This window comes from Muscardinus avellanarius, assembly GCF_963383645.1.
Source record: "Muscardinus avellanarius genome assembly, chromosome: 22".
Lineage (NCBI taxonomy): Eukaryota > Metazoa > Chordata > Mammalia > Rodentia > Gliridae > Muscardinus > Muscardinus avellanarius.
In genome coordinates, this window is record NC_137808.1 from 14,178,464 (window position 1) to 14,200,872 (window position 22,409).

General features: G+C 47.8%; 1 protein-coding gene across 4 annotated transcripts in view; it reads left to right on the top strand.

The window, feature by feature from the left end:
- CNTN4 (contactin 4) overlaps window positions 1–22,409 on the top strand; it is a gene marked incomplete at both ends in the record, with an annotated part of 366,244 nt that overhangs the window by 288,480 nt on the left and 55,355 nt on the right. For all 4 annotated transcript variants that reach the window (XM_080718174.1, XM_080718176.1, XM_080718175.1 and 1 more), the window contains one exon: window positions 20,067–20,194. In XM_080718174.1, the coding sequence (XP_080574300.1) occupies window positions 20,067–20,194 (128 nt within the window). The remainder of the gene's footprint in view (window positions 1–20,066; window positions 20,195–22,409) is intronic.

The following is a 22,409-nucleotide window of genomic DNA, read 5'->3' on the forward strand; positions in this document are numbered from 1 at the left end:
CATTTATTAGTGGTAAGAATCTTGTTAGGATAGAGGAGATGGAGTGGGGGGAATTCACGGCCTGCATATTTATATACCATGTCAACAAAAGCATTAAGGATGTAAACAAGGGACCTTGATTCACAAGATCAGAGAGGACTGGATCTTAAATCATCTATTGTAGAAAATGTAAGTATAGGCAGACTCCTACTCATTTTCTACAGTGGATTATTATGGGCACAGAGATATTGTATTAGCTAGCTTTCTGTAACTATAACAAAACACCCAAGATAATCCTCTTATAAAGATAAAAGGTCTGTTCAGGTTTGGGCTCCGTGTTTGGGAGACTCAGTCCATGGTCAGTTGGCTTTATTGCTTTTGGTGTTACGGTAGAGTGGGTAGAGTGCTTTGTGGTGACCAGGAGGCAGAGAGGAAGAGGAAGGGGCTGGGGTCTCAGTACCCTCTTACAGAACACTCCCCCAGTGACCTAACTGCCTCCCAGTAGGTTCTGCCTATTAAAGACTCTGCCGTCTTCCAATAGCACCAAAGCTGGGGACCAAGACTTTAGCACATGAGTCTTTAAGGAAGTTTAAAACCAAGGGAGAGCAGGAATTGAGGGTGAAAGAGGAAGGTGAAGAATTCCACGTAATTATTACCTTGACCTCAGTCTCACAACGGAGTGTCAAGGTCATCTTTTGAAAGCGTGGGCAGGGAAGGGGCTGGGTGCGCTTTAGAGAAAAGAGGCGAGTCCCAGGCGCCTTTCCACGTTAAGTGTCGTGCTTTTTTATATTTTCAGTTGCTTTCACATGCTGACTTTCTCACCGATTGATTTGCCATAAAGGGTTTTATTCCAAAAGAGATGGTTTGTTCTAAAGGATTCATAAAGTTGTTAGAGAGAAAATATATCAGACCGCGCCTGATACCAGGAGGAATGTTCCTCGGATGAATGTTACGTGCCTTAACTCCGGAAGGGTGCTGCACTTGGCAATGACTATTATCCTTTCTGGTTTTCTCAAGGACTTGACCTCCTTTGGCCGTCCCTGCTCCTGGGTGCGTCCTGCCGGCCACCCTCTTGCTTTTTCCTGGATCATTTTGATTAACAAGTCTTCCTCAGCCACTTTGCTTCCTTTGTTCCCTTTCTCTCTGCTTACACCCCCCCTCTCTTCTCTCTCTCGGCAATTCCCCCCTCCCCAGTAGCTGGGTACGGTGGCCCACACCTGTCTTTCTAGTACTTGGGATACTAAAACAGGAGGATCACAGGCTTGAGGCCAGCCTCAGAAATTTAATGTGAATCTCAGGAACCTAGTGAAACCTCGTTTCAAAAAAATAAAAATAAAAAAATGGGTCGGGCCCGGTGGCGCACGCTGGTATCCCCGCGCTCGGGAGGCTGAGACGGGAGGATCGCGCGGGTTCAAAGCCAGCCTCAGCTACTGAGTGAGGCTCTCGGCAACTTAGTGAGACCCTCCCTGTTTCCAAATAAAATAGAAAATAGGTCTGGGAGTATAGCCCGGAGGTAGAAAGCCCCTGGGTTCCAACCCCAGGACCACAAAAAAAAAAAAAAAAAAAAATGGGCCAAGGGTGTAACTCAAAGGGAGAATGCTCCTGGGTTCAGTCCCCAGTATTTAATCCCTTGTGTTTACATTTTTTATTTCTCTGCTGATGGTGTTTTCTGGCTATGAAAAGCGCTGATTTTGTGGCAATAGCGATCGAGTGTTAGCAGGACTCGTAAACGCCGCTTTTCTCGGTCGCCATCTTCCCGGAAGTCCTGTGTTGGGCCATTTTGAAGGAGACAAGATCCGCCGAAGCGTCTTGCTGAGGCTGCTGTGGCGTCGGACGGCCTCCTGTGTCCTGGCGCCCGCGGGCCAGGCCGGTGCTTCCTCGGCCTGCTGCCTTTCCATCCTCGGCCTGCTGCCTTTCCATCCCCGGCCTGCTGCCTTTCCATCCTCGGCCTGCTGCCTTTCCATCCCCGGCCTGCTGCCTTTCCATCCTCGGCCTGCTGCCTTTCCATCCTCGGCCTGCTGCCTTTCCATCCTCGGCCTGCTGCCTTTCCATCCTCGGCCTGCTGCCTTTCCATCCTCGGCCTGCTGCCTTTCCATCCTCGGCCTGCTGCCTTTCCAGCCGCGGCCTGCTGCCTTTCCATCCTCGGCCTGCTGCCTTTCCATCCCCGGCCTGCTGCCTTTCCATCCTCGGCCTGCTGCCTTTCCATCCCCGGCCTGCTGCCTTTCCATCCTCGGCCTGCTGCCTTTCCATCCTCGGCCTGCTGCCTTTCCATCCTCGGCCTGCTGCCTTTCCATCCTCGGCCTGCTGCCTTTCCATCCTCGGCCTGCTGCCTTTCCATCCCCGGCCTGCTGCCTTTCCATCCTCGGCCTGCTGCCTTTCCATCCTCGGCCTGCTGCCTTTCCATCCTCGGCCTGCTGCCTTTCCAGCCGCGGCCTGCTGCCTTTCCATCCTCGGCCTGCTGCCTTTCCAGCCGCGGCCGCAGCTCCGCACGGACAGGGCTCTTTCCGCCTTGGCGTCTGCCGGGGCGCGGGCCCCCCACTCACCCTCCTCTCCGTCCCCGGCGCCGCTCCCCTCTCCTCCTCCGCTCAGCCCAGACGCCAGCCCAGGCGCTGCTGGCGGAAAGGGCACCGAGGCGGTGCGGCGGGAATTCCTCGACGGGCTTGGAGACCAGTTGCTCCCAGGCGGACGCGGCTGTCACGAAGTGGGTGTTTCCCTGTCGGCGCCCAGCTCCTTTGCAGAGAAAGGCACGTCGCTTCTGCTCCCGGAATGCCCCACTCCGCGTCCCTGGGCCAGTGGGCGGAGATGTGCGTGGTCAGGCCCGGCCAACCCCACCCTCTCTCCCCGCCCAGGACTCAAGGCGCAGAGCAGGCGCTGATGGCGGCTCTGGGGTGCTGCCCTCCTCTGTTCGCTCTAGACCCCCAGACCCGCTCTCGGACCGTTCGACACCTGGCTTGCTGAACTGCTCCCCCAGCCCCTCGGCTCCCCGTAGGGGGTTTATACTATACATTTAACTCAGGGATTTCCTACCTCCAACCTATACCCCAACCCTCTCTATTTTTTTTTTTCTTTTTTGAAACATGGTCTGGCTGAGTTGCTGAGGCTGGCCTCGAACCTGAGATCCTCCTGTCTCAGCCTCCCAAGTATTAGGATTTCAGCAGGTGCCGCCATGCCTGACTCCCGACCGCCTTTAAATGAAATTGCTCATTTGCATAAGGTAACTAAAGTCTGTTTCGTTAACTCACAACCTCCATATTCTTACTGGAGTTGGCACAAGATTGTTCTTTCTCTAAATCTACCATAGGAAAAAGTGGCACGTTTGAAGAAATGATGAATGGCATTGGGGGATTTATCCGGCTCTTTGTTTTCTTTTTTTTTTTTTTTTTTGGTGGTACTGGGGTTCCTGGAAGCCCTTCTACCTCCGGGCTACACTCCCAGACCTATTTTTTACATTTTCATTTTGGAAACAGGGTCTCCTAAGCCAGCACGTGCGGCTGGCTTTGAACCTGCGCGACCCTCCTGTCTCTGCCTCCCAAGTGCGGGGATGACAAGCGTGCGCCACCACGCCCGGCTATTTGTTTTCTCAGTGTTGAGCGTCTTGAGTTCTCGGTATATTCTAGACATCAGTCCTCTGTCATAGGATTAGGTGGCAAAAATCTCCTCCCACTCTCTCGGCTCTTGGTTGAGGGTCTTGAGTTTCCTTTTTCTCTACAGAAGTCTCCAATTCTCCAAAATGATTGCATCTTACCCCATTGAGCAAGATCACTTACTGAGCCGGGCGTGGTGGCACGTACTTGTCATCCTCGCGCTTGGCAGGCAGACACAGGAGGATCGCGCAGGTTCGAATGAAGCCGGCCGCGCTGGCTCAGGAGACCCTGTGTCCAAATAAAAATAGGAAAATAGGTCTGGGAGTGGAGCCCGGAGGAAACAGGGCTTCCAGGAACCCCAGTACCACCAAAAATAAAATAAAATAAAATAAAAGATAACTTACTAACTTGCTAACTTGACTATCTAAAACCTTTGTGGGACGCCGGGCGTGGTGGGCACGCTTGTAATCCTCGCGCTTGGGAGGCGGAGACAGGAGGATCGCGCAGGTTCGAAGCCAGCCACGCTGGCTTAAGAGACCCTGTTTCCAAAAATAAAAATAGGTCTGGGAGTGTAGCCCGGAGGAAGAAGGGCTTCAAGGAACCCCAGTACCACCACAAAAAAAAAATAAATAAATAAAATAAAATAAATAAAACCTTTGTGGGGAGTGCATATTGTGGTACAGACCTGCAGTCCTAGTACTTGGGAGGCTGAGACAGGAGGCTCACATATTTAAGGACAACCTCAGCACCATAACGAGGCTCTCAGTAGCCTAGTGAGACCCTGTTTCCAAACAAAAAGTAACTTTAAAAAAAATGCCAGGAGTATAGCCTGGAGGTAAAATGACTCTGAGATCGATCCCTAGTACCAAAAATAAAAATAAACCTCCGAGAACAGCCCAGAAGCATAATATGCCCATCCCCGGGGGTGTCCTCTCAGTAAGCACCCCGGTGCTGACCCAGGCGTCCGTGGGATTTGGAGGGTCAGACCTTTCGGCTGCTGCTTTTGTCTGGACTCGTGTGGTCTGACATCCATCTCTGGCCAGAGGAAGTCTTTCTGCCTCTGCGCTTCGGGGATTCTTGCTGAAGGAGATTTGGACAGTGGGCGTGAACACTGCCAGCTGAGTGTGGGAAGCCCCGGCCGCATCAGCAGCGTGTTCCAGAAGCATCGGGCTCGGCGGTCAGCCTGCCGCTGCCCGCGATCGCGAGCAGGCTTTTGCACCGGTGCCATCAAGACGTGGCCCTCTGCCCACCTCGACGCATGCCGTCGGAGCCCAGAGATGCTCGGACAGACCTTTTAGCAGAATGAGCCCTGTTGCTCTGGCGACCTTGCGCAGGCCGACTCGTAGCCGCTGGCCATGGCTCTCACCTGGACTCCCTTGCCAGCACCTTGCAGATGTGGAGAAGGAAAGGTGTGTGGGCATTCGGCATGACTTGGTCTCTGCCATGGTTCCGGGCCGACTGTCCCCTGAAGAGCTCCCGGATTAGTGCCCAGAGTTGAGGTATTTCAGCCATGCGGGTTGGCCTCTCACCACAGTGTAGATCCATTGCGGTGGCTCTCCCGGGTGGGCGCCTAGGCAGGTGCCGGATCGCCGGAGAAGGTGGGCCCCTAGGGCGCTGCCCGGGGAACTGTGCACTCAGCGAGCTGGCTCTCCCTGGCTTTGGGAATCCCAAATACAAGAGCAGAGCCCTTCCTCCCTCCTCCTCTCTGCTTCTCACCACCGTGCTCTGAGCTCTGCAGACCCGGCCTCACATGCACTGGACCTTAAATTCTCAAAGCTGTGAGCAAATAAATCTCTCCTAAGATGTATGGTCGATGGTTGGTGGCCTGTTCATCTGCTTCTGCAGATGGACCCTGTGAGAGGTGATCAGGAGAGGATTCAGTCAGGTCTGCTAGTTCCCAGCCACTGACCGCAGTGGCTGACATACGTGAGCTGGTAAAGCCCAGGGAGTGTGAGAAGCTCTTAGCATTCTTCATTTATCTATTTATTTATTTACTCATTTTGGGTGCTGGATAGGGAACCTGGCACCTTATGCATGCAAGCCTGTGATCTGCCACTGGGCCGTACCCCAGCTGGCACCCACATCTCAGCAATGAGAAGTGGTCCTGGTGGTATGAATGTCGGAAGCAGGTTCGCGGCCAGCCTCAGCAGTGTAGCAAGGCCTCTAGCTGCTTAGTGAGCTCCTGTTGCAACCTAAAAAAAAATAAAATAAAATAAGGCTGGAGGTCTAGCTGTATCTAAGCTGCTGTCCTCCTGCCTCAACCTCCCCAATAACCAAATACTGGGATTACGGGTGTGCACCGCCATGCCTGGCGGCTGGCCGTCATTTAGTACCTGATAGATGCTAAGTACTTCATGTATACTGCCCCTGAATCTCCCCCAGACGTTCCAGCCAGTATTATTATGTTTGTTTTGTCCTCAAAGGAACTGAAGCTCATAAACATTAACTAACGCACCTCTAAGTAAGTAGATCCACTAATGGTAAAATCAGAATTCATCTACAGATTCACTTAAGTTTAAAACAGCATAGCCCTCCTCCCCATAAGAAGTGCCCCACTGGATCTGAAACGCAGTGCCTCTAGACTCCATCCTCCTGCCTCCCCTCCCCTTAAACAAGCCGCCACCACGCGCTGCATTTCTGGGAATGACACTGTTTTCTCTCATAGCAAGCAGCATTGCTCCCCGCACCCAGAAACCACTGGTGGCTAATAGCCTGTGGACTGTTGGGTCTGATAACTAGTCTTCCTTTCTTCATTCCTTCCTCCCTCCCTTCTTCCTCCTCCTCCTCTTCTTCCTCCTCCTCCTCTTCTTCCTCCTCCTCCTCTTCTCCTCCTCCTCCTCTTCTCCTCTCCTCCTCCTCCTCCTCCTTTTTCTTCTTCTTCTTCTTCTTCTTCTTCTTCTTCTTCTTCCTCCTCCTCCTCCTCCTCCTCCTCCTCCTCCTCCTCCTCCTCCTCCTCGTCGTCTTCTTCTTCTTCTTCTTCTTCTTCTTCTTCTTCTTCTTCTTCTTCTTCTTCTTCTTCCTCTCTCCGTCCTTCCCACCTTCCTTTCCTTTCTTCTTTCTTTTTAGACTGGAAGTTGAACCCAAAGGCATTCTACCTCCAAGCTACACCTCAAGCCCTGTTTTATGTATTTATTTTTATATTGAAACAGGGACGTCACTAACTTGCCGAGACTGGCCTTGAACCTGCAATCCGTGTGTCTTCACTAGGACTGGGATGGTGTGCATCACCACACCCAGCTTCACCAGGGTTCTTTCTTCAGTGTGGCCTCTGAATAGCACTTGAGATAGGGTGTAGACCACTCTCCCTTCCCGAAACCTGCATTCCCCTTAACAGCCACACCATACGGCTCTCTAGTTTCCCCTCCACCCCACCCAGGGCCCACCTTTTCCCAGTGTGTCCACTGAATTCTCCACTTTTCTCCACCCCTAAACGGACCCAGGGCCCCATGTGCAGGCCTCTGTCTCAGTCTGCCTTGCTTGGTGAATTCATCTAGTTCATAGCCTTAGAACCTTTCTAAGTCCTGGGAAAGCCCCAGTTTATATTTCTGACCCAGAATCCTTCCTGGAATTAGAGTGCTGTATTAAATGACGCACGTAAGCCAGGCGTGGTGGGCACGCTTGTCATCCCCGCGCTTGGGAGGCGGAGACAGGAGGATCGCGCAGGTTCGAACGAAACCAGCCTTGCTGGCTTAAGAGACCCTGTTTCCAAATAAAGATATAAAAAATAGGTCTGGGAGTGTATCCCAGAGGTAGAAGGGTTTCCAGGAACCCTAGTACCACACACACAAAACAGATCCACTCAGCATCTACTTAGGTCTCAGCTATCCATTTTAAAAATAAAAAGTCCCAACTCTAATATATAAGCAGTATTCTCCCTCCACAAAGAAGGGGAAGGATCCAAGCTCGGCTGGGCCTATTGAGTTGGATGGTGCATATTCTCCAAAGCACCTGGAGATATTTAATGATTAACTGAGTGATTAATTCATTGATTCACTTGTTCAGATATTAATTAGTGATCGTGTCATGTGCTGAGTGCTGGGCTAAGAATTTATATACAATTTTAGAACCAATTATCTAGGCGATAAGTAACTCTAAATTAAATTGATAACTCAGGGACCAGTTCTTTCTTCCCATAATAATCAGTGCATGGAGGATTTCTGAATCACACAGCCCCCAAATTCACTTATCTAAAATATGCTGACTCCAGCCGGGCATGGTGGCGCACATCTGTAATCCCAGTGCTTGGGAGGCTGAAGATCGCAGGTTGATGGCCAGCCTCAGCAATTTAGGAAGGTCCTGTTTCCGAATAAAAAAATGAAATAGAGCTGAAGGTGTAGCTCAGAGGTAGAATGCCCTGGGTTCAACCCCCAGGACCACAGAAAAGTTATAATATACACATTATGTGGAGGATTTCTGAGTCACGCAGTCCCAGATTCATTTGTCTGAAATATGCTGATTCCAGCTGTATGTGGTGGCCCGTAATCCCAGTAATTGGGAAGCTGGCAGGAGGACAGCAGATTCAAGGGCATCCTCAGAACTTAGCAAGACCCTGTTTAAAAAATAAATAAATAGAAATAAAAAATAAAAAGGGCTGGGCGTAGTGGAACACGCTTGTAATCCCAGCATTCAGTACCCTGAGACCGGAGGATTGCGGTTTGCGGACAGCCTCAGCTACTTAAGTGAGGCCCTCTGCAATTCAGTGAGACCCTGTTTCAAAATAAAGAATAAAAAAATAAAAAAATAGGGCTGGGGATGTAGCTCAGAGGTAGAATGCCCCTGGGTTCCATCCCTAGTACTGTAGTAGTAATAATAATAATAATAATGATGATAATAATAATAATAATAATAGCCGGGCGTGGTGGCGCACGCTCGTCATCCCCGCGCTTGGGAGGCAGAGACAGGAGGATGGCACAGGTTCGAAGCCAGCCACGCGCGCTGGCTTAGGAGACCTTGTTTCCAAATAAAAATGTAAAAATAGGTCTGGGAGTGTAGCCCGGAGGTAGAAGGGCTTCCAGGAACCCCAGTACCACCAAAAAAAAAATAATAATAATAATAACAATAATAATAATAATAATAATAATAATAATAATAATAATATAAAAAGGGCTGGGTGTGGCAACACAGACCTATAATCCCAGTATTTGGGAGGCCGAGACAGGAGGGTTGCAGGTTCAAAACCAGCCTCAGCAACTTAGGGAAGTTCTCAGCAACCTGGTGAGACCCTGTTTCCAAATAAGAAATATTTAAAAATTGGACTGTGGGAGTGGGGAAAGCCTGGAGGTAAAGTGCCTCTGGGCTCAACCTTTATTTCCAAGAAATAAAGGCCAGGCAAGGTGGCACATGCCTATGATGTCAGTACTCGGGAAGCTGAGACAGGAGACTCACCCATTCAAGGCCAACCTCATCTATTTAGCTAGACCTTGTTTTGAAAAGAAAAAAAAGAAAAGGAAAATAAAAAGAGCCATTGTGTAGCTCAGACTTAGAATGCCCCTGAGTTCAATCCCCAGTATGAAAAATAAATAAATAAAAATAGACTTCACCGGGAAATCCCCACGCTTGGGAGGCAGAGACGGGAAGATCTCAGTAGCTTAAGAGACCCTGTTTCCAAATAAAAATATAAAAAGTAGGTCTGAGAGTGTAGCCCGGGTGTAGAAGGGTTTTCAGGAACCCCAGTACCACCAATATGATAGATAGATAGACAGACAGACAGACAGACAGACAGACACCTAATCTTTTCCCAAACGGAGATATATTTAACCACCATAGGAGATGATTGCCCATCTGTAACTCTAACCTAAGGAGGGTTGAGTTCTTGTTCAGAAATCTTATCTCTGCTGCCTAGACTTCCCTCGGCCCCCCAGGAGTTTCTCTGCTCGGTGTCGCTGTGCCTGCCTGTCTTCAAGAGAAAAAAAGAGAAAACGTCACCAAAATGAACAAGGTCCTTCCCTCCTCCCTCGGGTGACAGGAAGAAGCCATTTATGAGCGGTGTCCCCTGTGCCCACAGGGGACTCGTCGGACTCAATCTCAGCAGATGGATAGCGAGTCCGGCCTTTCTCCTTCTTCCCACAGATAAACTCATCACGGTGTCCAGTGTCTTGTTCTCACACACGGTGCTGCAAGGAAATTGCAATTATACTTAGCAGGGTTTTTATTTTCCCCTCTAACCTTTGGATTTTAGTAGTCTACAGAGAATCCCTCTAGATGGTTCATAGACCGTGTCTCATCCATATCCACGAGGCCGACCACGCCAGCGCCGGTCCACCTGCTTTCACAACCTAGTAAGACCGTGTTTCAAAACAAAAAAATAAAAATAAAAAGGGCTTTGGGTTTGGCTCAGAGGTAGAACACCTCTGGGCTCAATCCCTAGTCACACAAAAAAAGTCTAGTAAATAATGATGGCATCATATGGAATTTTCTAGTGTCTTGTTTTGAGGCGCTCTCTCCCTCTGCACAATACTATTTTGATTTTGAAAAGCAGAGCTCCTGTTTTCTAGTCAGTTTCTCTCTCTATTAGAATCCCTGCTGTCAGAATTAAACACGCTATCAATCTAATGTCTAGCCGTCCTGCCTGCCCTCCACCCAGTCACCCTGCGTGTTTCAAGGGTCCCCAGCAGTGCTCCTGCATTTTAATATTGGCTGAAGCAGAACAGAATCAAGAAGCCAAATCTGCCATGTGAAGTCTTGGAAAAAATTTCCGGTGTTAAATGGACCAGTAAGAAATAGCGAGCCGAGGAGACAGCCAGGTGCCCACCGGAATCTCAGGGCTGAACTTTAAAAGTCACACTTAATGAGGCAAATTAGATGCGAAATCAGCCTTAAAGATAAAATATGCCCCAGGATTCAAGGCTCCTGTGCACATAAATCTTGTTTCTAAGTGCGACCGAGGCAGCCAGAGCAGAGGTGGTGGCACTTACATGAGCCATCCAGGTAGAACTTATCAGGCATCTTCTGACTTTGACTCACAGACACAAATTCAGCCTTCCTGTCCACCCTCTTGGTTTTTCTTCCTCAGATGGGCTACCCTCTCTTGACTAAAAAAGGGATGCAGTAGTCCTAGGCACTAAATCTGCAGCCGTTTGATTTCAGGATGAACTCGGAACTTTCCAGAAAGTTCCAGAAAAAGTCTCATCGTAGCTCATTCGATTTGTATGACTCGTTAATCTTAAAACTAAAAGCTGGTGCCCTTTGGTGACCATCTCTCCATTTCTCATATCTCCTACTAGCCACTATTCCCTGGTTTTCTGAATTCTACTGTTTTAGATCCCAATATAAGCGAGGCCATACATCATGTGATATTCTATGCCTGGCTATTTCACTCATCATAATATCCGCCGCCACTTTCATCCATGCTGTTGCAGATGGCAGAATTTCCTTCCTTAAAGGATGAATATTTCATTATCTATCTGTCTTACACTTGCTTTATCAGTTGACTCATCGACAGACACTTGTTTTATATGTTACTGTGAATAATACTGCAGTGGACATGAAGGTGTAGATTTGTCTTCCAGGTACTAATATTACTTTCTTTGGAGATGTACCCAGAAGTAAAATTGCTGAGTTATGCTTTTGTTTGCTTTGAAAGAGCCTGTATGTATTATTTTCCATCAAAGCTTTAACAGTTTGCTGTCAACATTCTCACCGCTATAATCCAAACAACTGACCACACAACGTAGAGGAAGGAAAATGTATTTGCTCACAGTTCCAGGTCCGCCCGGCCGGCCTAGGCGACCACCCAGTGAATTCATTACAATGTATCAATGCACTGATGAGCTCGCTATCCTCACGACTCATTACATCATCTCTGAGCACTGAACGATGAGATCTTCAGGAGGCAGTCTGTCCAACCATGACATGTTCCCACCAACAGTGCATAGCCGTCCCTGTTTCTCCATACCTGGCCAACACTTATCTCTTCCTTTTTCCATTTTGACCATTTTAACAAGGATGAGGGCATGGCTCTTTGCTTTCTCTATTTGCATTTCTCCGATGTTTAGTCATATGCTATCATGCACCTTTTCCATGTAACTTTGGTTATTTATATGTCTTCTTTGGGAAAGCATCCACTCAGGGGTTTCTGGAAACCCTTCTACCTTCAGGTGACACTCCCAGACCTATTTTATATTTTTATCTGGAAACAGGGTCTCTTAAGCCAGCGCGGCTGGTCTTGAACTTGCGCGATCCTCCTGTCTCCGCCTTCCAAGCGAGGGGATGACAAGCGTGCGCCACCACACCCAGCGCTCACTCAGGTCTTTTTTTTAATGTTATTTTTTTGTAGGGGGGGTTCTGGGGATGGAACCCAGGGGCATTCAACCTCTGAGCTGCACCCCCTGCCCTATTTCTTATTCTTTATTTTGAAACAGGGTCTCACTGAGTTGCAGAGGGCCTCACTAAGTAGCTGAGGCTGTCCTCAAACCGTGATCCTCAGGTCTCAGCCTCCCGAATGCTGGGATTACAAGAGTGCATCACCACGCCCGGCTTTTTAATGTTATTTTTATTTGCTTTTTACATTTGGTTCATATGGGTTTCCTAAGTATTTCATATATTAACTCTATACCAGCTATCAGCTATATGGTTGGAATTGTTTTTCTCCTATTCTCTAGGTTGCTTTTTTCTCTTTTGGTGCTGAGGATTGAGCCCATGGGCAGCCTACCTCCAGGCTACATCCTCAGCCCTCTTTATTTGCTGTCTTGAAAAAGGGTCTCACTATGTTGCTGAGGGTCTCAATAAATTGCTGAGGTTGGTCTTGAACCTGCAATCCTCCTGTCTCAGCCTTGCAAGTACTGGATTACAAGTGTGCACCACCACTCTAGCTGTAGATTGCCTTTTGACTCTGCTGGTTTTTTTTTTTTTTTCACTACAACAAAGCTTCTGATTTTTGAAGTGATTCCTCTTATGTTTACTTTTGTGACCCGCTCTTTGGGTACCATATCCAAAAGTTCATTGCCAAAGCCAACCTCAAGAAGTTTTATCCCTACGTTCTCCTTGAGAAACTTTATGGCTTCACACTCTCTATATAAACACTTAAGTCTTTAATCCATTCCAAGTCCAATTTTGTGTGTGGTAGAAGACAAAGGTACAATGTAATTCTTCTGTGTGTGTGTATCCAGTTTTCTCATCACCATCTTTTGGGGTGTGTGTGTGTGTGTGTGTGTGTGTGTGTGTGTGTGTGTTTACTGGGGATTGAACTCAGAATCATGCTGCTTCCGGCTACATTTTTGAAACAGGGTCTCACTAAGTTATAACCTTCTGGCCTCAAACCTACAATCCTCCTGTCTCAGCCTCCTGAGAACTGGGATTCTAGGCATGTGCCACCACAACCCTTTCCGACCCTGTCTTTGTAAGATTCCTTTTCTCCGTGGTGTATTCTTGGTGCTCTTGTTAAACATTAGTTGACTGCTCAGGCGTTAAGCTGCTTCTGGAATCTGTTTCGTTGAATTGCGCTCTGTGTGTGATTTTGTACCAGAACCGTACTGTCTGGGTCGTTGTAGCTTGGTATATATTATAAGACCAGGTAGAAAGGTTTCTCTAGCTTTGGTCACTTTGTTCAAGATTGAATTCTCTATTCGGCGACTTCTGAGGTTTTATACAAATTTTAAGAGTATTTTATTTTTTATTTTTGTGAGAAAACGCCATTTAGAATTTTGATAAGAAGCTGGGCGTGGTGGCGCACGCTTGTCATCCCCGCGCTGGGGAGGCTGAGACAGGAGGATCGCGCAGGTTCGAAGCCAGCCTCGGCTACTTAGTGAGGCTCTCGGCAACTCAGTGAGACCCTGTTTCCAAATAAAATACAAAATAGGTCTGGGAGTATAGCCCGGAGGTAGAAAGCCTCTGGGTTCCACCCCCAGTACCACAAAAAAAAAAAAAAAAGGAATTTTGATAGGAATTGTGTTGAGTCTATATATCGCTTTGGATAATGCATATATATGGGGGTTTTTTGGTTTTTTTTTTAGCACTGGGACTGGAACCCATTCTACTTCTGAGCTACACCTCCAGTCCTGTTTTTTATTCTTTATTTTGAAACAGGGTCTCACTGAGTTGCAAAGAGCCTCACTCAGTAGCTGAGGCTGTCCGTGAACCGCGATCCTCCTGTCTCAGCCTCCCGAGTATTGGGATTATAAGCGTGCGCCAGCACACCCGGCACAATACATGTATTTTAACATGATTAATTCTTCCAATCTATGAGCATGTGATGTCTCTTTATTTTTATCTTCTTTAATTTCAACAGTGTTTTACAGGTTTTAGTGTATAGATATTTCATCTCCTTGGTTAAATATAATCCTAGCTAGGCCAGGTGGCACACATCTGTAATCCCAGTACTTGGGAGGCTAAGAAAGGAGGACCATAGGTTTGAGGCCAGTCTCAGCAACTTAGCCAGATTCTCAGCAACTTAGAAAGATCCTGTTCCAAAAATAAAAAGAATGTTCCAGTTAGACTGGCTGAATGACAGTTTTATTTCTCATGGTACATTAATAAGTGAGCATCCTATTTTATATAGTAGCTTTTCATGAGTTCTTATATTTTATCAGTAGTCAGCCTGATGAATTCATGACCCAGGAAACATAGGTTCCGAACCTTCCCGGGTGAGGCCTAGGTATTAAACTGTGGAGATGCACTGGTGTAACTCACACCTATCAAGTTTTCATCACAGGCCAGGTGTGATGGCGCTCGCTTGTAATCCCAGTACCTGGGAGGCTGAAACAGGAGGATCGCAGGCTTGAGGCCAGCCTCAGCAGCTTAGCCTCAGCAATTTTGAGGCCCTGCTTCAAAATTAAAGAATAAAAGAGGGCTGGAGGTATAGCTGAGGAATAGAACATCCTTGGGTTCAGTCCCCAGTACCACACACACAAAATAAGGATAATAATAATTCTCATCACAGCTACCATTACAGTATGCTTCTTTTAAACTTCAGCATAGACGATGTATATTTTTAAATTGTGCCTGTCATCCTCCCCTAATACAACTGGGAAGGATAAAAAAAAAATACAGAAACAAAGTCTACTCAGAGAGTACATAAAATATAAGCTGGGCATGGTAGCACATCACATCTGTAATCCCAGCACTTGGGAGGCTGCAACAGGAGGATTGCAGGTTCAAGGCCAGCCTCAACAGCTTAGACCCTGTGCGACCTAGTGAGACCCTGTTTCAAAATAAAAAGTAAGACGGGGCCGGGGTGTAGCTCAGAGGTAGGATGCCCCTGGCTTCCGGCCCCAAACCAAGTACGTACATACGTGTGTACAGACATACGTGCACACAGACATACGTAAACATGCGCGTACATATATAAGCATTGTAATCCAAGATAGAAAGCAGGGATTGCCTAAGAAGCAGGACTGACGGACGCACGGCCGGAGCGATAGGCTGCCAAGGCGGTGGGTCCCGACGGTGCGCGGTGTCCGCCGGCCTCCAGCACTTGGGCGACTGGCTGGGAAAGCCGATTCCGCCACGACTCCGGAGGGGCCAGTGCTCCTGTCGAAGGTCACGCGTTCGCCAAAAGGTGCCCCGGGGGCCGCCCGAGGGTCCGCGCTCATGGACCGTAATCGCATTAGGTACTCGGATCGGAGGCCGAGACCGGAGGATCGCAGGCTCGAGGTCACCTCAGCACTGAGATTCACGTCAACCAAGGAGACCCTGTTTTAAATAATAAAAATAAAAATGGCGGGGGCGTAGCTCGGAGGGAGAATGCCCCTGGCTTCAATCCCCAGTGTCTGTCTGTCTGTCTGTCTGTCTGTCTCTCTCTCTCTCACACACACACACACACAGTTCGCTTTAAACCATTCCTTTGAGCCCGGGAATGAATATCATTACAGGAAATGACAGTAATATCTTGACACCAAGAAAAGTATTTAATCCTTTAAAAGTCTTTTTAGGCCAAGAAAATTAGCTTCTAGGGGGAAATATATTAAATATAGAACCAGACAATATTTTCAGAGCAAGTTCTGAGAAGGCAGTACGTTTTCAGTTACGCCCTGATCTACGGAGTACCCATAAAAAGCTCTTATTATTGTTTTATTTTCGTGGTGCTAGTTATTGAACTCGGGGCATTTTACCTCCAAGCTTCACCCTCAGCCCCATTTTATTTTTTATTTTGAAAGAGGCTCTTGCTAGGTTGATGAGAGCCTCACTAAGTTGTTGAGGCTGGCCTCAAAGCGGGGATCCTCCTGTTTGAGCCTCCCAAGTACTGGAATTCCAGGCCTGCACCACGACATCCAGAATTCATTATTATTTTAATATAAACCATGTCCTTGCCATCAGCCTGACTTCCTAGTCCATCTCACTTTTAATTGAGAGAACTGCTCTTTGTTCTTGAATTTTTACTGGTTTCTGCTGATTTATCAAAAAGGAAATCATCAGAAACAGCTTTAGACCTCTGAAAACCTTCTGGTTCATTCCAGAGGTCAGTTCTCCCAAAGACCTTTGACACCCAGCAAGTCTTTATCTCGTTAGGTTTGAGAGTTTGCTGTCCATTGAGAGGAAATGTAGAAGAAAAACGTTAAAACCAGCTTAAATAACTTTCTAGTGCTATTTAACTTTGACACGACTTCAATCAATATATTTCAAGTGAGCATTTCAAATCCAGCTGCCGGTGTCAGGTAACATTTCCTGGATTCCGTCATGTGGTCCCGACACGCTGCTGTGTCTTCAAAGTCCTTTGAGAACCCGTCTCATGATGTCTTTAGAAGAAATATTCCAAATGAGATGAAGAACTCCATTTGTAAGCTGATTTCTTTACATCTGTCACCTTCCTACATGTGGGTTCTGAGTTTTAAAATATTTCTCTTTTTGAACCCGTGGACATTGTAAAAGGCTACATCCCTAGAGAAAATTGGTAAGAGATAATCCACCCCCCCAAAAAAGCTTTTGTTGAGGTGTACAGTTGTCACTCTGGTTAACAATGGAACCAGAAGAATGTAAAACGTAATGATGACAAATTCCTTCAAGAAATACATCCTCAGCTGGACATGGAGGCACAGGCCTATGACCTGAGTACTTGGGAGGCTGAGGCAGGAGGATTGCAGGTTCGAGGCCAGCCTCAGCAGTTTAGCCAGGCCCTCTGCCACTTGGTAAAGCCCTGTTTCAAAATAAAAAATAAAATATGGCCGAGGTGTAGCTTGGGGGTTGAATGTGCATGGGTTCCATCCTCAGTACCAGAGGGAGGGAGGAAAGGAGAGAGAAAGAAAAGCCTTTCGATATATAACCTTTTAATTTTTTTTATTACACATAATTATCATTGGGCTTTGTTAGCCCAGATCTAAGAATATTAAAAAAATCTTTTAAGCCAGGCATGGTGGCGCATGCCTGCAATCCCAGTTCTTAGGAGGCTGAGACAGGAGGAGCGCAGGTTTGAGGCCAGCCTTAGCCACATAGTGAGACTCTCAGCACCCCACTGAGACCCTGTTTCAACACACAACAGAAAAAGGGGGCTGGGAGTTTAGCTTAGTGGGTAGAATGCCCCTGAGTCCAATCTCCGGTAACACACACGCACGCGCGCACACGCACACGCGCGCACACACACACGCGCGCACACGCACACACACTTTAAAGTTTAAGAGTTTGAATGTTTCTTGTCGCTTTGCTGAAAGGATGTTACTGTTTCCAGATTCCTTACTTGTGAGTTTCCAGGTTGTGGTCTAAAGGGATTTGATTATTATAAGGGGCCGATTTCAGGTTGAATCCAAGGCGCCCGCAGAGGCTCCGCGGGGGCGGGCGGGCGGGCGTCCAGGCGGCGCCCCGAAACCACAGGCCGGCGTGTCGGGGGTAAGCTGCCGCGGAGTTGGCAGCTTTGCACATCTGCTCTGCAAAGTCCCCCGACACGACAGGTCAGCGCTTTTGCAGGGCCCCGGCCCCAGACGCATGTTGATTTTGAGGACCGACCGGGTCAGCTCCTCCTCCTCGCGCCCTTGTCACGTCAACCACACGGGCTCCTCCTCCTCTGCAGCTGGGCAGGTGGCACCGGGCACACCGCCGCTTCCGGGCATCAGCGGTAACCGGCGGCCCCGCGAGTTAAATCACATGACCTCTTTTCGTGTGAGGAAAATTGAGTTCTGCACCACGCCTTTATTTTTATCACCTGCCGTCTTATCACCTTTGACTTTTCTCTGATATCACCAGTGGTTTTTTTTTTTTTTTTTAATAAAGAAAGCCCCAGGGCAGGTCAGCGCTAACCTATTCTAATCTCAGCCAGGGCTGGATTTGCTCTGTCCGTTTTTCTTCTCCACGTCTTTCACTATTCATCAATATCAAGCTCTCAGCTACGGCTCAGTCACGAGGACAAAGGAGGAGAACACGAGACAACCCTGAACTCTCATCAAGGTAGCCAGGTGTGGTACCCAGCTGTAATCCCAGCACTGGGGAGGCCAAGACAGGAGGATCGCAGGTTCGAGACCAGCCTCCGCGACTTAGTGAGCCCCTCAGCAACTTAGCGAGTGCTATTTTTGTTTCAAAATCAAAAATAAAATGCCGGGCGTGGTGGCGCACGCTCGTCATCCCCGCGCTTGGGAGGCAGAGACAGGAGGATCGCGCAGGTTCGAGGCCAGCCGCGCGCTGGCTTAGGAGACCCCGTTTCCAAATAAAAATGTAAAAATAGGTCTGGGAGTGTAGCCCGGAGGTAGAAGGGCTTCCAGGAACCCCAGTACCACCAAAAAAAAGAAATAAAAGTAAAATAAAATAAAATAAAAAGGGCTGGAGGTGTAGCTTGGAGATAGAATTCCTGTGGGTTCAATCTCCAGTGCCACACATACCAAAACAAAAACAAAAACAAAAACAAAAACAAAAAAAGAGGCTAGGCCTGTGCACCCGCGATATTATTTTAACTGGAATAAGTAAGCAGCAAGCGTTTGTCTTCCAAAGGGTCGGCCTCCCCTCGGAGCACTTACTGTGCCCCTGGCCCGTGCTCCATCGTGGGGGCTGAGCCCAGACCCCAAACACAAATGTCACCTTCTTTACTGAGTTTTCCGACGCTGACATTTTGCAACTTCCAGCAGATTATTTTATGAAAATAGGAACATGATGAACTCTTGGTAGCTATCTTCGTCATTGTTGTATAATTCACATTTGATTACCGTTTTATTTTCGTTAGCGCATCTGTTCTTTGGCAAGGGAGGTATCAGACGGTCTTTCTTGAGCAGCTTCTGTGCGTCTGTGGTGTGAACGAACATTCTCCTCGTCTGGGTCTTTTTGGTTTTTGTTTTTTTTTTTTTTTCTTTCAAAACCAAGGTTTTGATTTAGTGCTTGCAAAATCGTGTTTAAAAATGGTTCTTTTGTGAGCCACCTGTGGGGGCGCACGCTCGTCATCCCAGCGTTCGGGAGGCTGAGGCCGGAGGATGGCGGTGCGCGGCCAGCCTCAGCTACTGAGCGAGGCCCTCTGCGACTCAGTGAGACCCGGTTTCCAAATAAAGAATAAAAAATAGGGCAGGGGGTGTAGCTCGGAGGTCGAATGCCCCTGGGTTCCATGCCCAGACCCACATTTGTTTGTTTGTTTGTTTGTTTGTTGTATTGGGGATTGAATCCTGGAACATTCTACCTCTGAGCTACACCCCTAGCCTTTTATTTTTAAGCAAGGTCTCTCCAAGTTGTGGAGGTCTTGCTAAATTTCTGAGGCTGTCCTCAAACCTGTGATCCTCCTGTCTCAGCCTCCCAAAAACTGAGACGCCGGGCCTGTACTACCAGGCTGGGCTCATTAGTAGTTTTGAACCTAATGGTGGCCTGCAAATCTTTTCCTTCTCATACAGTGGTTAGAGTTACCAAGGAGAGAACTGTCTCGGACCTATCTGATATTTATAAGAGTTATCCCAACTGAGCCAGGCTTGGTGGCACACACCTGTAATCCAGTACTTGGGAGGCTGAGACCGGAGAATCGAAGGTTCACAGCCAGCCTCAGAAAGTTAGCAAGGCCCTCAGCATCTTAGTGAGACCCTGTTTTAACAATAAAAAAATTAACAATAAAATATTTAAAAATAACAAAATTATTGTTAAAATTTTGTAACAATAAAAAAAAATTTTATAGACTAGAGCTAGTATGTAGCTCTTGTTCTAGCCCCAGTACCAGAAAACAAAAACTTATCTCAACTGAATATCAAGACTATTTTTGTTTTGGTAGTGAGAATTGAACCCTGGGGCATTCTACTTCTAAGCTCTACCCCTGGCCCTATTTTATTTTTATTTTGAAATCAGGTCTCACTAGGTCGATGAGAGTTTCACTCCTTGCCGAGGCTGTCCTTGAACCCGCGATCCTCCTGCCTCAGCCTCCCAAGTATTAGGATTACGGGAATGTGCCACCAGTGCCCAGCTTCAAGACCAGTTTTAGCAAGAAAAATACTGAAAGTATTAAGTAAGCTATACGTCAGTAATGTTTTTGCACGTGTTGACAGATCTCCTAAGAGACGATAGGGTTGCCACCCGGTAACCATGATTTATCATTCAGAAGATGACCGCGTGGCAGAAATGGTTTCTGATGCATCCTGTGAGATAGACTTACCACGCTGGGTCGATTTGCTTTGATTTCAGAATCACCATTTCGGAAGACGGCAACCTCAGGATCATCAATGTCACCAAATCGGATGCCGGGAGTTACACCTGTGTAGCCACTAACCACTTTGGAACAGCGAGCAGCACTGGGAATTTGGTGGTAAAAGGTAAGGGCTGACCCGAGAAACCAGGAGATTACTATGTGTGTCCTGGCTGATTCCTCGAGTCAGATCCACAGGGTCCGTGACTTAGGTAACAGAAAGGAATTTCAGCTTACGCCAGTCACAACTTGGACACGGGTTTACTTAGGAAAGTAGAAAAAACATGTTCAAGAGGGAATGTGAACCATCTCCAGAGGGAGAGGAGCCAGGCACAGTGGCACACGCCTGTTATCCTGGTACTCGGGAGGCTGAAAGAGGAGGATCACAGGTTCGAGGACAGCCTCGGCAACCTAGAAAAATAAGCAATAAAATAGGGCTGGCGGTGGAGCTCAGAGGTAGAATGCTCCTGGATTCAATTCCTAGTACCCCCCAAAAAACCACATAAGAAAAAAGATAGATCAGCCGGAGTGTGTCATAAATTATAAGTTTCTCGGTTTATTAAATAGTATATATAGCCAGAGATGATGGTACACACCTGTTATCCCAGTACTTGGGAGGCTGAAAGCAGAAAATCACAGGTTTGAGGACAGCCTCGGCAAGTAGTGAGACTCTCATCAACCTAGGGAGACCCTCTTTTAAAATAAAAGATAAAAGAGGCTGGAAGTGAAGCTCAGAGGTAGAATGTCCCTGTGTTCAATCCTCAGTGCCACACACACACACACACACACACACACAGAGTTTCTAAGAAATTGTATCTATCTTGTTAACAATGCATAGGGCAATTATAGTTTCTCCAGATTTTCTAGGACTTTGAGAGAGACAGGCCTGAGAAAGAGAACGGGTTTGCATAGTAGAAGCTGAGGGACTTCACCATTAGCTTGTTATATTAAAGCTAGAGTTTGTGGGATGCAGTGGCGCACACCTGGGATCCCAGTAATTGCGAGGTCGAAACAGAAGAATCACAAGTTCACAGCCGGCCCCGGCCACTTAGCGAGACCCTCCTCTATCACATAATGAGGTCCTGTTTCAAAATTTAAAAAATAAATACATAGCCGGGCGTGGTGGCGCACGCTTGTAATCCCCGCGCTTGGGAGGCGGAGACAGGAGGATCGCGCAGGTTCGAAGCCAGCCACGCGCGCTGGCTTAGGAGACCCTGTTTCCAAATTTAAAAAAATGTAAAAATAGGTCTGGGAGTGTAGCCCGGAGGTAGAAGGGCTTCCAGGAACCCCAGTACCACCAAAAAATAAATTAATAAATAAATAAATAAATACATACATACATACATACATACATAAATACATAAATACAGAGAACCGCCGGCCCAAAAGTGATTTTAAGGCAATCTCGGTTCCGAATCACCCTGTACAGTTTGGAGAATTGCAGCCCTTGTATCTGTTACAGCATGGTAACTAATATTATCTTCAATCCTTTAATTAAATTCCTTTCAAGTCCCTGCAGATGTGAAATTCATGTCTAGGAACACGGCGGCTAACAAATTAAAAACCCAGGGCTATTTTTAGCCGGCGTTGTTTAAACAGCGACGCCGTTGCTGATGGTTGGCCTGGTCGCGTGGAGGCGGGGATGGACTATAGTCAAACGGGGGGCGTCCAGCACGCCTCGGTCCCACAGCCAACCCTGTGTCTTGGGCAAATAGAAGTTTCCAGGTTCTTCTTCTGTCTGGAATAGAAAGTCCTTGTGCTCTGAGCTCGGGCTGCGTCCTGAAGCCATCCCAACACAAGGTTGATGGCGTGGCTGAAAGTACTAAGGAAGATTGGAAAGACCTAGGTCTTCATTTACATCTCATTTGCATTTGTCTCCCATCCTGCCTGGCCCCGCCCTGGGCATTGTGAATTGAGTGACTCTCCCCGGCTGCTCTTACCGAAGGTGGGCGCACAGGTTACCACTTCGAGAAGGCAGCCCCGGACCCCGAAATCCTGACTCTGAATTCTCCCTGTTTCTTTACACTGCACTGCACCAGGAACATTTTTTAAGCTAAGTTTTCTATGTACCACCATGTGTGGGGAAGTTCTGTAATTATGGACATACTCATCTATTTATTTAGACCAGCTAGGCATGGTGTCGCTGGATACCATCCCCGGGGAGCAGGGCCCGGGGCGGGATGAGGATGCTGTGACCCGAATTCGCCCGTGAGACTCAGAGACCACAGCTCCAGCTCTGAGCCCCAGCCCAGAAAGTGCAGGCCTTTTATACAAATAGCCAGCTTCGCTTTGGGGAAGAGAAAATGAGCGGGAAGTCTTTACAGAAGCCCAGCAGCGGGCGG